Consider the following 14823-nt stretch of genomic DNA (forward strand, 5'->3'; position numbering starts at 1 on the left):
TGAGCAGCAGCTGCAGGGACATAGACTACCTGTGACCAAGGGGCCAGCTAGGCACTCCAATGTTGAAGCGCTGGGCCCTAGTGGTAAGAGGAAGGACTGCAGGCGGACCCGTGGATTCATGACGAGGAAACCCCGTGCAGCTGAGCTTTAACATTGAGCGCTCGGTTGCACTTCCACATTTGTCTGTCTGTCTGTACGGCTGTAATGCACGTATAACTCGAGAACCGTTCGTCCCACTGACTTCAAATTCGACACACGCGTTCCACACCCCCACAGGGAGTGCAGTGCCAGGTGTCGAGTTGGTCGGAGGACACGGTTGTCCAGAACCGCCACAAAAGGCCTCTCTCTGCAAAGGCTCCAGACAGGGTCCCTGCCCACAGGGTCCATATATGGAGCTGGAACTGTTCTGACATCACAACACTCCATATTTGGGCATGATGCCTGACACAGAACTCCATATATGGGCATAAAAGGGACACAGACAGATGGGTGGAACGGGTATACTCTGCATTTCCGGTTGTCCGGAACCAGGACAAAAGCCTCATTTGGGCATGCCTGACAAATAACTCCATATATGGGCATAAAACGGTGGGGGCATGCATTTGACATTTCACACCACCACCACAATGATGCGCGACCTCGCCCTTTATTAGCCACTTGATCACACCTGACCTCCCTCCTATGGGCTCTGTTCTAGTATTGATCTCCCTCCTACGGGCTCTCTATAGTCTGTTCTAGTATTGTAAATGACTAGAGCAACGTAACGTTTTGCCTCATGTTTATTGATAATCAGGTTGCCATGGTCGATTCATGGTCACCCAATATTTCTGACTGGAAAAGGAAAGGAAAGCAAAGGTACTATGTTTACCCAGGGTAACTGGACTAAGCTCAAGAACTTGTTTACAGCCAGGCCCTGCTCGTAGAACATTTCATGGTAGGGGTTCAATGCCTTGTCCAAGGGCACTTCAGCGGTGGTAATTTTAAACGTGCCGGTCCGGGGATACGAGCGACCTTCCGATATCAAGACCGCTCCGCAAACTGTTCGGCCACCGCTGCCCAATATATAATACTTCCAGACAGTCTGAGCCACGTGGAAACAACTCCATATTTGGTTATACTTATAACTCTGATGTCATATTTGATGACACGATGTCTGAGGTTAGTGCGGCTGTCGGTCTATAAAAGGCCGACTTACAGGCAGTTGAAAGCGCTAAAACAGCAACGGAGAAGCACCACCGCCATGTCGGACAACAACAACAACCGTCCATCGGACAGGAAACAAAAAACCAGAACGGCGCCCCCCAACAGACGTAAAGTCGGCACCCGGGGCAAGAACCAGATCCACGAGGAGAACGCGGCCACGCTGAGCTTCTACAGAGCCGTCGTCCTGGCGGCGAGCGCCGTCTACGTCGCCGTGAACCTCCTCCTCTGCTACGACTCGTCCACGCTCTGGACGTGGCTGCTGCTCCCGCTGGCGGCGGCGGTGAGCGGCTGCAGCCTCCGCTACATGGGCAGCATGGCGGAGGTCACCCGCCACCCGCACAGCGGCGCGCTGCTGTTCGAGGGCACGGACCTGAACGCCCCCGAGGACCAGGGCGCCGCCTCGGTGGCCGTGTACCTGAAGGACGTCATCCTGCTCACGGCCATCCTGCAGGTGGCCAGCACCGTCTGGGTCTACGTCTGGTGCTTCTGGCTGCTGGTGCCCGCCCGCGCCGGCTACCTGCTGTGGAGGGCATATTGGGCTGTGTTTAACTGACCTGAGATCAGATTAAAAAAAAAAATGTCTTCTGCATCCTCTACAGTTTACCATTCTGACCTGAGATCAGATTCTAAAAAGAAAAATCTTCGAAATCCTGACAGTTTTCTGAAAAAAGCCATGTTTCTATGTCAGTCGTTCTTTGATTTTTCAAAAATAGCAGACCTACAAGCTCATAGCGCGCCACTCGGTGGCGCGCTATGAGCTTGTAGATCTGCTATTTTTGACATCGACATTTAAAATATGTCTTCTAAATCGTGACAGTTTTCTGAAAAACCTTATGTTTCTATATCAGTGGTACTCAAACATTTTCATGTCAAGGACCCCCAAAATTATCTGTATTTGGCTGCGAACCCCCATCTGAAGACATGTTGTTCCAGGGACCCCCCCCAGAAGCAAAGATTTGAGTTAAAAACGCTCGCTCTGAAAGAATATATATTAAAAGATTTGCGCCACGTTTTCGCGATTTTTCAAGAATAGCTCGTAGCGTGGCACTCGGTGCCACGCTATGATCTGCTAATAGCTAACGTATAACATAATGCTTGAACTGCCAAAAGGGGTTCCCGCCCAGAATGGGTTAAGACCCGAGACCTGCAGGATTCCATACTAAACGTCTTCTAAATTATGACAGATTTCTGAAAAAGGTATGTCGCTATTGTTGCTCAATCTTGTTCATGTCAAGGGCCCCCCCTCAATTATACCTCCATCTCAAAATATGTTGTACCAGGGACCCCCAAGCAGCAAACATTTGAGTTAGAAACGTTCGCCGTGAAAGAATATTCAAAGATTTGCGCCACATTTTCACAATTATTCAAAAATAGCGGACCTACAAGCTTGTAGCGCGGCACTCGGTGCCGCATTTAGTAGTACCCTAAACAAACATTAAAGTCCATAGACTTATGGATTTATGCCATAAGTGTTCTAAACAAACATTGTAATGAATTATATCATCAAAGTCCATACATAGACTTGGCCTGCAAACGATTCAACGTCATCATAAGAACTCTAAACAAACAACGGATGCCATAGACTTGGCGCTCTCATCATCATACATCATCACACTCAATGCTCAGCCAATCAAATCAGTCAAACCGTGGTATACACACAAAGCTGGAAATGGGAGGGGCTAGCGCCCCTTTGTACCTACTATACGTTACTAATCATTTTAGTCCATACCCGTTATGGGGATATGACAAAATGTTGAATAAGTTACACACAACATAAATGTTCCTTCCTGGGGGGTCCCTGGCAAAAAACACCTCCAAATATATATATATATGTATATATATATATATATATATATATATATATATATATATATATATATATATATATATATAATATATCAATTTGGTGGTCCATGGCACGAAAAAGTTTGAGAACCACTGATATAAATTACCCAGCATGCCGAGGGGCCTCTGCACCTGTAATAAGTTAGAGCTGCTTTTAGCGTTATCACTACTTCAAGGAGTGAGGTTAGGTGAGACAGTACCTGTTGTACAGCTGGTGGACAGAGTACTGAATTAAGGAGTGAGGTTAGGTGAGACAGTACCTGTTGTACAGCTGGTGGACAGAGTACTGAAGGAGTGAGGTTAGGTGAGACAGTACCTGTTGTACAGCTGGTGGACAGAGTACTGAAGGAGTGAGGTTAGGTGAGACAGTACCTGTTGTACAGCTGGTGGACAGAGTGCTGAAGGAGTGAGGTTAGGTGAGACAGTACCTGTTGTACAGCTGGTGGACAGAGTACTGAAGGAGTGAGGTTAGGTGAGACAGTACCTGTTGTACAGCTGGTGGACAGAGTGCTGAAGGAGTGAGGTTAGGTGAGACAGTACCTGTTGTACAGCTGGTGGACAGAGTGCTGAAGGAGTGAGGTTAGGTGAGACAGTACCTGTTGTACAGCTGGTGGACAGAGTCATGAAGGAGTGAGGTTAGGTGAGACAGTACCTGTTGTACAGCTGGTGGACAGAGTACTGAAGGAGTGAGGTTAGGTGAGGACAGTACCTGTTGTACAGCTGGTGGACAGAGTCATGAAGGAGTGAGGTTAGGTGAGACAGTACATGTTGTACAGCTGGTGGACAGAGTACTGAAGGAGTGAGGTTAGGTGAGACAGTACATGTTGTACAGCTGGTGGACAGAGTACTGAAGGGGTGAGGTTAGGTGAGACAGTACATGTTGTACAGCTGGTGGACAGAGTACTGAAGGAGTGAGGTTAGGTGAGACAGTACCTGTTGTACAGCTGGTGGACAGAGTAGTGAAGGAGTGAGGTTAGGTGAGACAGTACATGTTGTACAGCTGGTGGACAGAGTACTGAAGGAGTGAGGTTAGGTGAGACAGTACCTGTTGAACAGCTGGTGGACAGAGTACTGAAGGAGTGAGGTTAGGTGAGACAGTACCTGTTGTACAGCTGGTGGACAGAGTAGTGAAGGAGTGAGGTTAGGTGAGACAGTACCTGTTGTACAGCTGGTGGACAGAGCACTGAAGGAGTGAGGTTAGGTGAGACAGTACCTGTTGTACAGCTGGTGGACAGAGTACTGAAGGAGTGAGGTTAGGTGAGACAGTACCTGTTGTACAGCTGATGGACAGAGTACTGAAGGAGTGAGGTTAGGTGAGACAGTACCTGTTGTACAGCTGGTGGACAGAGTCCTGAAGGAGTGAGGTTAGGTGAGACAGTACCTGTTGTACAGCTGGTGGACAGAGTACTGAAGGAGTGAGGTTAGGTGAGACAGTACCTGTTGTACAGCTGGTGGACAGAGTACTGAAGGAGTGAGGTTAGGTGAGACAGTACCTGTTGTACAGCTGGTGGACAGAGTACTGAAGGAGTGAGGTTAGGTGAGACAGTATCTGTTGTACAGCTGGTGGACAGGCTTGAGTACTCAAGCCCAGTATTTGTCAAAGTATAGATACGACTGGTCAAATATTACTCATCTGCAAAGTGTATGATGTGTTGGGGGAAAATGGGGGGGGGGGGGGGGGGGGAGGGCTTACCAGGGGACCAAATAGTATAGAATAGTATAGAAAAGTATAGCAGATCCATGAGTGCAAAACGTGCCGCTTCGCACGGAGTTTAGAGCTTGTTGATCTGCTACTGTTGATGCTTTCATGTGACACTGTAGGCTAGTATGATTCATAGTGCGATAATTAACACAAAACACACACAAAAAGTTAAGAATATAGAGATAGCCTATAGGCGGTTTCTGCCCGACAACAAGGATATTATAGGCAGAGGCAAGGAAGCAACCAGGTGCTGTGCAGGTATAAAAAAAAATGTAAAAATAGTAAGAAGGTGCTCCTGGGATCAATCGGGATAACACACATATAACAGAGTGGAGATCCGGGCACACACTCAATGTTAACAAGGAGGAAAACTTTATTGGTTCAATAAAGTTTTCCTCCTTTTTAACATTGAGTGTGTGCCCGGATCTCCACTTTGTTCTATGGATATTATAGGATTTAAGTGCCTGTCAGTGTTGTTTTAGGCAGCAAATTTCTATTTTAGTTTTAGTCATAGTCTCTTGAATAGTTTTCACTTAGTTTTAGTCACATTTTAGTCACCTGGAATGTATTAGTGTTAGTCTAGTTTTAGTCGACTAAATGTCATGCAATTTTAGTCGGCTAAATCTACAGGTGATTTAGTCGACTAAAATGTGTTTTGGCGGGCCTTGATGCCATCGTAATGGCAGATTTTATAGTTATACTTTTATACGATCTACAAGTTCACAACGCGTCTCAGCGCGAGGCTATTTTCAGCATGCAACCATGTGTAAAATGACTTATAGTGGATCTCTTGTCCACTAGTCCCTTTATAACATTTTAGTGTCGTTTTTATTTCATGACAAAATTGTCAGTATATTTAGTCTTAGTTTTAGTCGTCATAGCTTAGTTTTAATTTAGTTTCCATTTAGTTTTCGTCAGTGGAAAAAGGTAGTCGACGAACATTTTTCGTCTTAGTTTTAGTCGACGAAAACAACACTGGTGGCTGTAATATTTTTTACCGGAGGAGGAGCAGGGGACCGTGCAGGTCCATTCTCAGACGGAGGGAGAGGTTCTCTTCCTAGTCGGTGCTTCTCCATCGGTCAAATCCAGCCAGGCTTACTGCACGTTATACCTTACCACTGCCCATAAAAGCATCTGCAGCTTAACCCATTTAGGCCTGACGTCGAAATTAGAAAAAAAAAGGTCTTCTAAATTCTGACAGTTTTCTTAAATACCTCATGTTTCTATGTGTCAGTGTGGTGCTCAATATTTCATGTCAAGGACCCCCAGAATTATCTGTATTTGGCTGCAGACCCCCCCCCCCCCCCCCCCCCCCCCACCCCCATCTGAAAATGTGTTGTTTTCGCTCTGAAAGAATAATATATTCAAACATTTGGGCCACATTTTCATGTTTTTTTCAAGAAATAGCAGACCTACAAGCTCATAGCGCGCCACTCGGTGAGCTCGGTGAGCTCGGTGAGCTTGTAGATCTGCTATTTTTCAATAGCTTAAAAGTATAACATAATTCTTAAAACACCAAAAAGGGGTTGTTCCGCCCAGAATGGCTTAACCCATTCTGACCGGGCACCCATTTTGGTGTCGGCATCATGTCGTGCTTTAGCTATTTAAAAATAGCAGATCTACAAGCTCATATCGCGCCACCGAGTGGCGCGATACGAGCTTGTAGGTCTGCTATTTTTTGAAAAATCGAAGAACGACTGACATTTTTAGAATCTGATCTCAGGTCAGAATGGGTTCGTCAGACCAGTGTGTGTCCGGCGGAAACCTCGTATGAATCTGATCTCAGGTCAGAATGGCTTAATATGTGACAGGCTTGGCACGGCATAAATAAGGATTAGCCGTTAGTCATATGTGGTATATAGAATAGTTACAGCATGTCCTCTATTGAATGTAAACTGCAATTCAGCTTTTAAATGCTAGTTGGTGGAACTGCTAGAGCGTGGATTAAAAGAGAAAGGAAAAAAAGAAAAAATCTTCAAAGTTACAATTTACGGTGCATGGGCATGGAATATTTTTTTTTTTGAAGAGGACAGGGGTTTTTTGGTGCGCCCAGATAGGCATGACGGTGTAATATGTATTTTGTTGTCTCTGCATATTTCTTATTTTTTTGTGCCTAAAACGTCGGTGCGTGGACAAACGACAGGAACCGACCGTGGCTGAGCCTGGCTGTAACTTTCTGGACACACAAACGCGGACTTTTCCTCCAGTCTGTTGTTGATTGCATCATCTGTTGCAATACTTATATATTACTTTTGTGTCAACACACTGAGGGCTGTATTTTGCGTGTCTTGAGTACCAGGTCTTATTCCCTATAACTTGAGTAAACTAAAGACCTGGAGGCGCGATCGATGCTCTTTGGCCACTCAGAATAGCCAAATGGCATTGATTGATCACGCCTCCAGGTCTTTAGTTTACTCAAGTTAGGGAATAAGACCTGGTACTTAAAGACACGCAAAATACAGCCCCTCAGTGGCGTATCTACAATAAGGCCCTCGAGGACAGGCGGAAATCCATTTATGCCTCATGCCCAATTATCCATATATTTACACTGAGGAAAAAAAAGGGTCATGTGCTTCCAAAGAAGCCCCCACAGCCCATATATGGACGTATACAGGACACTTTCCCATTCCATTTAACAAAACACCTGACAACCCAACATGACAATAATCAGAAACAATTCAAATTCAAACATGCTCAGTTAATTAAAAAAATAAATAATAATAATTTTAAATAATCAAAATAAAAACAAGAGCTGATTCTACAGCGTATATATAGTGAAGCATATAACGCTCATGGAACTGCATTGGTTCCCATGAAGTAGTATAGCACGTTTAAATTAATTCCCCCCCTCCTTGTTGTTGTTTCTGACACATGCCACTTCATCCTGTCTGCTGGAAGGGATTCCAAACAGGAGACGAGTTAATTTGCGTGGCGGCCTTAACACATTGTATGCTAGAGTTTTCTATTTGCTCAGGCTTGCTGGTGCTAAGCGATTAACATTGGACTTTTGAACTTTTTAGGGGCCCACAGCGAGGGGCCTCTTATAGCTAGAATCACATCGCATAAATAAAAAGTAGGCCAAACATGTCCACTTCAATTTAAAAAAAAAATTATGATTCTACCATCTTCCATTCTGGAGATATTGACCTTTTTCTAAAACCTGCTTTTGAAGGCACGCTGCTCGCTTGAAAAAACAGCAGAGATATGGAAGGTTGAAGTTGACAGACATTGACAGACAGATATAAAAATGAACACAAATAATATCATATACATACTACACACTGAATGAAAGCCCTGAATGTCTACTTTTAGGAGGAAAACAAATACACATGGTCCCATGTATAGTTTGTCAGTAATTGGCTATTGAATGCAGCTTGCGCCCACCAGAGAGGATTTCAGAAAATGCATGGACCAGAAGAACTATTATTCACAAAATAAGGCCACCCCTGTGAAGTGAGCAGTGCAATGTTGCACAACATTGCACTGCTCACTTCACATGGGTGTGATTTTTATTATTATTACAGTAGAAGTATTTTTCTTATGAAAGCAGAGAGTCTTCTGTTTCATACGGTATATAGTATGTACATGTCGCTATAGGCCTTATTTTGTGAATAATGGTTCTTCAGGTCCATGCATTTTCTGAAATCCTCAGAGTATTTTAGACAAGACAAGGAACTGACAACTAAATATTCACAAAATAAGGCCTATACATACTATATACCGTATGAAACAGAAGACTCTCTGCTTTCATAAGAAAAATACTTCTACTGTAATAATAATGAAAATCACACCCCTGTGAAGTGAGCAGTGCAATGTTGCACTGCTCACTTCACAACATTGCACTGCTCACTTCACATGGGTGTGATTTTTATTATTATTACAGTATTAGTTTTTTTCTTATGAAAGCAGAGAGTCTTCTGTTTCATACGGTATATAGTATGTACATGTCGCTATATGCCTTATTTTGTGAATAATAGTTCTATAGGTCCATGCTTTCTCTAATCAGACCAGTGTGTGTCCAGTGGAAACCTCGTATGAATCTGATCTCAGGTCAGAATGGGCTAAAGTTCTCTCTGAAAAAGAGAATTTTATAAATGAAATGGATTCAATAGTCTAGTATTGACAAACAGTATATGGGATATGTGTATTTTATTTGTTTTCCTCCTAAAATTAGACATTTAGGGCTTTCATTCAGTGTGTAGTTGATACTTTATTTATGTTTATATCTGCCTGTCATGATAACGTCATGATGATGATGATTCTATGCACATATGTGATCATTGTCTCAGTAAACAAAATCAACAGATCGTTTGATAGCATAACAGTGACTTGAGAGGTTGACATGTCTGGACATGAACCACAGGAGCGACTCAACTCGCAGTGGGGGGGGGGGGTTCCACGACATGTCTGGACATGAACCACAGGAGCGATAAGCGTAGCCAGGCTGGCTGTGATTTCGACAAAATGACAGACAACACGATGGCTTCCGCAGCTTAGGATTGTATTAGTTATCCATTACAAACGGGTCGATTACGTCCCAGACGCCTTATCACTGCAATTGGCTGGCGAAGGCGCTATGGCGATTATGGTGATCAACTGCCGAGAATCTTTTTTCCGAGAATGAGAGTAGCATTGCAAACTGCAAAACGATCGATCGCAACTCGCAGTGTGGGGGGGGTTCCACGGTGTGATATCTGCTAGCCTAGTATACTGCTTCTTTGTCCAAACATGGCTGACGCGACGGCGAAAAAAAGACAGTTGGTCAGATGTATACTGCTTCTCCTATGGCGGTCCTTCGAGAATACGTCATTCGTTTCGCGTATACCTGTCCGTGAAATGGCGATCGACCGTTGGAGATTATTATTGGTTTATATACGGGTTTATATTTCCGAGAATGAGGCGGCAGACCGGTGAGTTGTCGTTGGAAAGAATTAGAGAGGGCTGTGTCGGCGGTGCAAGGCGATCGCAAGGCGCAGTGGGGCCTGGGGGGGGGAACTCAAACTGCCAAAGCGATCAAGAGACTCCCCCCACAAAGCTTCCTCGGGAGAAACCATGTAGAAACAGGAGGGGAGGGGGAATCGAGTGTATTCACAGACACTAGAGTATGGGTAACTCCATTTTAGATGCCCTGACATCTGCGTTGGTCTATGCCGTTGCCGTGCAGACCCATACGTGTAATGGAGGCATTGGAGGAGGGAGCGTCTTCGCCACAGACAGACCTCTTTTCAGGAGGGAGGGGCTTTTTACTCCCGGATCACATATTGGAGCTTCCTGGAGACGAAAGCTGTTATTTTCTTCGGTGTCCTGGAGCATAGGACGTTGATGTACAGTAAGCAATAAAAAAACGTATAAAACGTATACATACGCTTCGCGCGTACGGCGTTCGATATTAATAAAGCGTATGGATACGTTTCCAGCATTTTTTGTGTTAAGCCCCGTGCACATTACAAGCACGTGGAATGCACCTGAGCCGGCGATGAAGGCGCCGCGCCGCGTTTCGCGTCACGTTTCGGCGTGACATTTTGTCCTCCGCGTCGACAATAGGCAACGATCTGTGGGAAAAACCTGCCTTCCTAACATTCAACAGCCATTTCTGCATGTCACACACTTCTGTTGTGCTGTAGCATCATGGTTCTGTTTGACCTGAGGCATCTAACACTAACAGCTACTGTACTTAATGTCTCTCTCTCTCTTTCTCTCTCTCTCTACACACACACACACACACACACACACACACACACACACACACACACATGTATATATATGTTTTTTACACACACATACACCCACACACTCTCCCCAGACACCTGGGTGGGCCTGTCTGTCTGTGTCTGGCAACGGCATATGGATTAGAACCCAGATTAGGCAGAGAAAACACAGCAGGAAATCAGGGCTGTGTGTGTGTGTGTGTGTGTGTGTGCGTGTATGTGTGTTTTTGTGTATTTGTGTGCGTGCGCACACGTGTGCAACTGTGCATGCGTGAGTGCGTGTGTTTGCGCGTGAATGTGTGCGTTTGTGCGTGCGTGCGCGCGTTCGTGTTTATCGCGGGTTGGAGAAAATTAGATGTAGAATTGTAAGTGTTTGCGTGCGTGCGTGCGTGCGTGCGTGCGTGCGTGCGTGTGTGCGTGCGTGCGTGCGTGCGTGCGTGCCTGTGTGGGCCTGGCCAAGTAGAACAGTTTCAGACGGTAGCACTTCCTCTCCTCAGACGCATTCATCCATTCATTCATCCATGCATTCAGTGACAATCTTGCATTAATCCCGTCATGCTTTCAGAGAGCATTCCATTGAGACGTGGCCGGTAGAGAGACTACACCTCTCTCAGTGCATTCCACCAGAGTCCCTTCATCCATGATGCCGCCCGCCGTGCTCAACCCAAACCCCAGGAAGTCATAATTGTTTGTCATAATATAAACGGCCTACCGTGCCACGCCCACAGAGTGTATACCGACAGTCATGTGGAGTTCAGCACTATGACATCATCCTCGTCGTGACATTAACATAACAGCTATACAGAACCAGCCTTAATTAATAATCACAAGGTGTAGAATCTGTTCTGGCCGGCTCCATATATATATATGCAGATGATCCAGTCTTCTCCATGTATGGTTACATCCAGGGTTTGATGCTGAGGTCAGTGTCGTCAGATCTTCACATTATGGAGTTGCAGGTAGAGAGTAGAGTTTATTTATTTTGGTCATTAAAACAAATCAATACAGTGCCTGCTTTTTTTTTTGCAAAAGAAACATTGACCAAAAAGGTGTAGGCTGAAGCCTAAGCTTATAGTGCCTACCCTTCTAACTTTCATAGGTAAAATAATACAACAAAGCAAACAGAAGGGGGGGAGAAAAACAAGAAAACAAACCAAAAACAAAGACAAAGACAGACAGGACAATACAGTTAACAGGAACAAGACAAAAAAGAACAAAAAGAACAAAACAAAACGAGAAAACAAAACATATCAATGTTCCATAATGTATCTACTATTTTTGATCTATACAATTTTTTTATTGTACTACAGTTTTTTTGTTCGTCATCCAATCCGTTCCACAGGTGATGATAGCCGTGCTCCATGCGTATTGAGATCCATGTGTTTGTACCAACTTGCTTCATTTGCAAGTCTGAGTATAGCGTGGCGGCCACCGTGTTGTCCCCGAACGCGTTCAAAGAACCATCGTTCACGAACACGTTTCATATTTTGGGTGAACGTGAACGGAGCGTACTGTATTTCTGCTTGATGAACGTCATTGTGAACGTGTTATAGACTCTGTGCGTGCGTGCGTGAGTGCGTGCATGCCTGCCTGCGTGCGTGCGTGCGTGCGTGCGTGCGTGTGTGTGTGTGCGTGCGTGCGTGTGTGTGTGTGCGTGTGTACGTGTGGAGCAGATAGGGCAGGTCGTCTGCAGGGTCTAACATGCTGCAGAAACACCTGAAGAAACAACACAGGCCTATATATCATGATAACATCTGACTGCCGTGCGCGCCCGCGTGCGCAAATGCACTCAATGTGTGTGTGTGTGTGTGTGTGTGTGTGTGTGTGTGTGTGTGTGTGTGTGTGTGTGTGTGTGTGTGTGTGTGTGTGTGTGTGTGTGTGTGTGTGTGTGTGTGTGTGTGTGTGTGTGTGTGTGTGTGTGTACGTATCTGGAGAACTGCACATGCATGAGTTCTGTTCTTTATAGAGTAAACTGTTGTTCCGGTCATTGCGTCGATTCACCATTTATTACCTTTTTTACACAATGTTACTCATCTCTCTTTCATCCTTATTTCTTTCCACGTTCTCTCCTGTGATGTTTGCTGTCTCCTACCACCTCTCTCTCTCTCTCTCTCTCTCTCTCATCCCTCTCTCTCACTCAGGCGGAGGTGGATTAGTAGAGTTCTGCTCCGTTTACCTCTACCTGTCAGCGATGTTAGTGTGTGTGTGTGTGTGTGCGCTACGGTTTCCCACCCAGAATACACACACACAGTGACTGGAGTCCAGTCGACAGTTTACAGAGTGGCGCAAAGCGCAACGCTAAGCTATGAGTATAAACGCCTCGGGTATGAAGGGCTACCAGCAGCAGTGATGCACTGTCTCAATATATCTGTCTGTCTGTCTCAATATATCTGTCTGTCTGTCTCAATATATCTGTCTCAATATATCTGTCTGTCTGTCTCAATATACCTGTCTATCTGTCTCAATATATCTGTCTGTCTGTCTCAATATATCTGTCTGTCTGTCTCAATATATCTGTCTCAATATATCTGTTTATCTGTCTCAATATATCTGTCTGTCTGTCTCAATATATCTGTCTGTCTGTCTCAATATATCTGTCTATCTGTCTCAATATATCTGTCTATCTGTCTCAATATATCTGTCTGTCTGTCTCAATATATCTGTCTGTCTGTCTGTCTGTCTGTCTGTCTGTCTGTCTGTCTGTCTGTCTGTCTGTCTGTCTGTCTGTCTCAATATATCTGTCTCAATATATCTGTCTATCTGTCTCAATATATCTGTCTGTCTGTCTGTCTGTCTCAATATATCTGTATCTGTCTCAATATATCTGTCTATCTGTCTCGATATATCTGTCTGTCTATCTGTCTCAATATATCTGTATCTGTCTCAATATAGCTGTCTGTCTGTCTCAATATATCTGTCTGTCTGTCTCAATATATCTGTCTATCTGTCTCAATATATCTGTCTATCTGTCTCAATATATCTGTCTCAATATATCTGTCTATCTGTCTCAATATATCTGTCTATCTGTCTCAATATATCTGTCTATCTGTCTCAATATATCTCTCTGTCTGTCTCAATATATCTGTCTGTCTGTCTGTCTCAATATATCTGTCTGTCTGTCTCAATATATCTGTCTATCTGTCTCAATATATCTGTCTGTCTGTCTCAATATATCTGTCTGTCTCAATATATCTGTCTGTCTGTCTCAATATATCTGTCTATCTGTCTCAATATATCTGTCTATCTGTCTCAATATATCTGTCTATCTGTCTCAATATATCTGTCTGTCTGTCTGTCTCAATATATCTGTCTATCTGTCTCAATATATCTGTCTGTCTGTCTCAATATATCTGTCTATCTGTCTCAATATATCTGTCTATCTGTCTCAATATATCTGTCTGTCTGTCTCAATATATCTGTCTGTCTGTCTCAATATATCTGTCTATCTGTCTCAATATATCTGTCTGTCTGTCTCAATATATCTGTCTATCTGTCTCAATATATCTGTCTATCTGTCTCAATATATCTGTCTGTCTGTCTCAATATATCTGTCTATCTGTCTCAATATATCTGTCTATCTGTCTCAATATATCTGTCTATCTGTCTCAATATATCTGTCTATCTGTCTCAATATATCTGTCTGTCTGTCTCAATATATCTGTCTATCTGTCTCAATATATCTGTCTGTCTGTCTCAATATATCTGTCTGTCTGTCTCAATATATCTGTCTATCTGTCTCAATATATCTGTATCTGTCTCAATATATCTGTCTATCTGTCTCAATATATCTGTATCTGTCTCAATATATCTGTCTATCTGTCTCAATATATCTGTCTGTCTGTCTCAATATATCTGTCTGTCTGTCTCAATATATCTGTCTGTTTGTCTCAATATATCTGTCTGTTTGTCTCAATATATCTGTCTGTCTGTCTCAATATATCTGTCTGTCTGTCTGTCTCAATATATCTGTCTGTCTGTCTCAATATATCTGTCTGTCTGTCTCAATATATCTGTCTATCTGTCTCAATATATCTGTCTATCTGTCTCAATATATCTGTCTGTCTGTCTCAATATATCTGTCTATCTGTCTCAATATATCTGTCTATCTGTCTCAATATATCTGTCTATCTGTCTCCATATATCTGTCTGTCTGTCTCAATATATCTGTCTGTCTGTCTCAATATATCTGTCTGTCTCAATATATCTGTCTGTCTGTCTCAATATATCTGTCTATCTGTCTCAATATATCTGTATCTGTCTCAATATATCTGTCTATCTGTCTCAATATATCTGTATCTGTCTCAATATATCTGTCTATCTGTCTGTCTGTCTCAATATATCTGTATGTCTGTCTGTCTCAATATA

At 43.7% G+C, this 14823-nt stretch overlaps 1 protein-coding gene across 1 annotated transcript; it reads left to right on the forward strand.

Annotated features, from left to right (window-relative positions):
* Positions 1-1240: 1240 nt before the first annotated feature.
* Positions 1241-1756, forward strand: LOC310860100 (transmembrane protein 208-like; the record flags this gene model as incomplete). The annotated part of the gene is made up of 1 exon (XM_083766866.1): positions 1241-1756. One exon carries the CDS (start codon positions 1241-1243, stop codon positions 1754-1756), a length of 516 nt encoding a protein of 171 aa, XP_083622992.1.
* Positions 1757-14823: the final 13067 nt, after the last annotated feature.

The sequence above is a fragment of the Protomyctophum parallelum genome, assembly GCF_964188405.1.
Source record: "Protomyctophum parallelum genome assembly, chromosome: 6".
NCBI classification, from domain to species: Eukaryota; Metazoa; Chordata; class Actinopteri; order Myctophiformes; family Myctophidae; genus Protomyctophum; species Protomyctophum parallelum.